The sequence below is a fragment of the Plectropomus leopardus genome, unplaced genomic scaffold, assembly GCF_008729295.1.
Source record: "Plectropomus leopardus isolate mb unplaced genomic scaffold, YSFRI_Pleo_2.0 unplaced_scaffold24466, whole genome shotgun sequence".
NCBI lineage: Eukaryota > Metazoa > Chordata > Actinopteri > Perciformes > Serranidae > Plectropomus > Plectropomus leopardus.
The window spans coordinates 1-2,153 of record NW_024626564.1 but is presented as its reverse complement, the minus strand read 5'-3'; the positions used below and the strand labels follow the sequence as shown (position 1 = coordinate 2,153).

The 2,153-nt window shown below is 41.9% G+C and overlaps 1 protein-coding gene across 1 annotated transcript; it reads left to right on the top strand.

Moving 5' to 3' along the window:
- Positions 1–89: 89 nt before the first annotated feature.
- On the top strand, positions 90–1,684 carry LOC121966417 (hyaluronan and proteoglycan link protein 3-like; the record flags this gene model as incomplete). The annotated part of the gene is made up of 2 exons (XM_042516512.1): positions 90–235; positions 1,382–1,684. Coding segments are annotated over 2 exons (449 nt in total), but the record flags the coding sequence as incomplete, so codon positions are not given.
- Between the last annotated feature and the right edge of the window lie 469 nt (positions 1,685–2,153).

The following is a 2,153-nucleotide window of genomic DNA, read 5'->3' as shown; positions in this document are numbered from 1 at the left end:
GTATGAGCATGTTTGTCTTTTATTGACTGATAAGACGTGTGTTGTTGTTGTTGGTTGTTGTTGTTGTTGTTGTTGTTGTTGTTGGTCAGGGGTCGTGTGCAGCTCAGACAGGATTTCCCAGGAGATGCTGCACTTGTGATGATGACCCTCCAGCTGAATGATACAGGCCGTTACCGCTGCGAGGTGGTGGACGGACTGGAGGACGGGAGCACTTCAGTTTATCTGGAGTTGTCAGGTACAATATGTCCCCCTATACTGATACCATGACTTCTTTTCTCCATGCATGATTTGGCCTACAGGGCACAGACTCAGGGGCCCAAAGTATGAGGGGCCTGCCACTGGCCTCCACCTGTAAAATGTCTCTCAGACTAACACATATGCACCCAATAGAGCCTCAAAATGACCAGAAAGAAACAAAAAAAGATTTAAATTTCCCCCAAATGATGACAAAAAATACCTCAAAGAAATGCAAAATGACAAAAATAAATGAATACACAAAATGTGTCTCTGTTTTTTTGTATCTCTGTGGGTTAATTGTGTCTTTGTTGTATTTTTGTGTCATTTTGTGTCTTATTGGGATAATTGTGTCTTTTAAGATAATATTGTGTCTTTCTTGGCCTTTTTTGTCTCTCTGTGTACATCTTGCGTCTCCTAGTTGTTGTTTTGTGTGTCTTTTTTGAGTCTTTTGGGGGTAATTTTGTGTCTCTGGGAGGTAATTTTGTGTATTTTTGGTTGTTTTGTGTCTCTTTGAGGTCATTTTTGTCTTATTGAGGTCATCTTGTGTGTCTTAGAGGTAAAGTTATGTCTGGAAGGTAATTTTGAGTCTTTTGGTGATTGTTTTATGTCTCTCCAATGTATTTTATGTATTTTTGGTTGTTTTGTTGTTGTTTTTTAGGCCATTTTCTGTCTTTTGGGAGTTATTTTGTGTCTCTTCTTGGAAATTTTGTGTCTGTAGGAGGTAATTATGTATATTCTTTCATGTCTCTTGTTAGTCTTTTTGAGTCTCCTTGTGGTTGTTTTATTCCTCTTTGTAGTTATGTAAAATAATCCATCCACACTGATATATTCTATTCTCCTCTAACATAGACATGTAATCATGTCTGGTAATATCAGAAGCCTCGTTATCACTGGTAGTGTGAGTAATAATAGCAGAAGGAGTAGCAAAGAGTACTGGAGTTTAAAATCTTATGAAAAGTGGTGGATCTTTTAGTTGTAGTTGAATGTCATTAATTGTACGGCCTTTTTCAGCAGACTTTTTGACAAAAGCACAGGTGCTAATAATAACATTAACAATGTCCCTGTTGTGTTCAAGCGTCCCAGTGAGTCACTTTTGAAGCTAACATACTTTTTTTATCAATGACTAATTAATTCTTCCATCCAGGTGTGGTGTTTCCCTACCAGCACGCTCGTGGTCATTACCAGTTCAGCTTCAGGGGAGCCCAGCAGGCCTGCAAGGAGCAGGACGCCACGCTGGCCACCTTCACACAGCTCTTCCAGTCCTGGAAGGAGGGCCTGAACTGGTGCAATGCAGGCTGGCTGGCAGACGGGACGGTCCAGTACCCCATCACACAGCCCAGAGTGCCATGCGGGGGGCACGGCCTTGTGCCAGGGGTCCGGAGCTACGGCAGACGGCACCTGCAGCTTCATCGCTACGATGTTTTCTGCTTCTCCTCTTCACTAAGAGGTGAGGGCGTGAGACTAACCATGTCACACGTTCAAAAGACCGTCTTCACAGCAGAGGTCAGTTTGTCACAGCAGGGGGAGCACAGGTGTTACAGATAACATTAACGATGGCTGTTTAAGTGACTCAGTAAAAGCTGGCAGTGTGTCAGCGAGCCAGCATGCATGCTACCAGGATCTAAAACAGCTAAATGGAATTCAGCAGCTGTTAATGTCATTATTTCCACCTGTGCTTTTCCTACTGTGACGTGTCCAAGCGTCCTCTGTGAGAAGGGACTCTGTGTTCTCATCTCACTGCTGTGAAACTGTCTTTGCCCAAAAGAGCTTTTTCAGCTTTATGTCTTCATGATGTAAACAGTGTACAGCTGTAACTGCTAACAACATCTGTTTTTCACCTCTGCTTTAAGTTATTTATTGCCTTTTTTTTTTTTTGCCTGTTCATTTTTAATTTATATTTGCTGACATTATCTTAT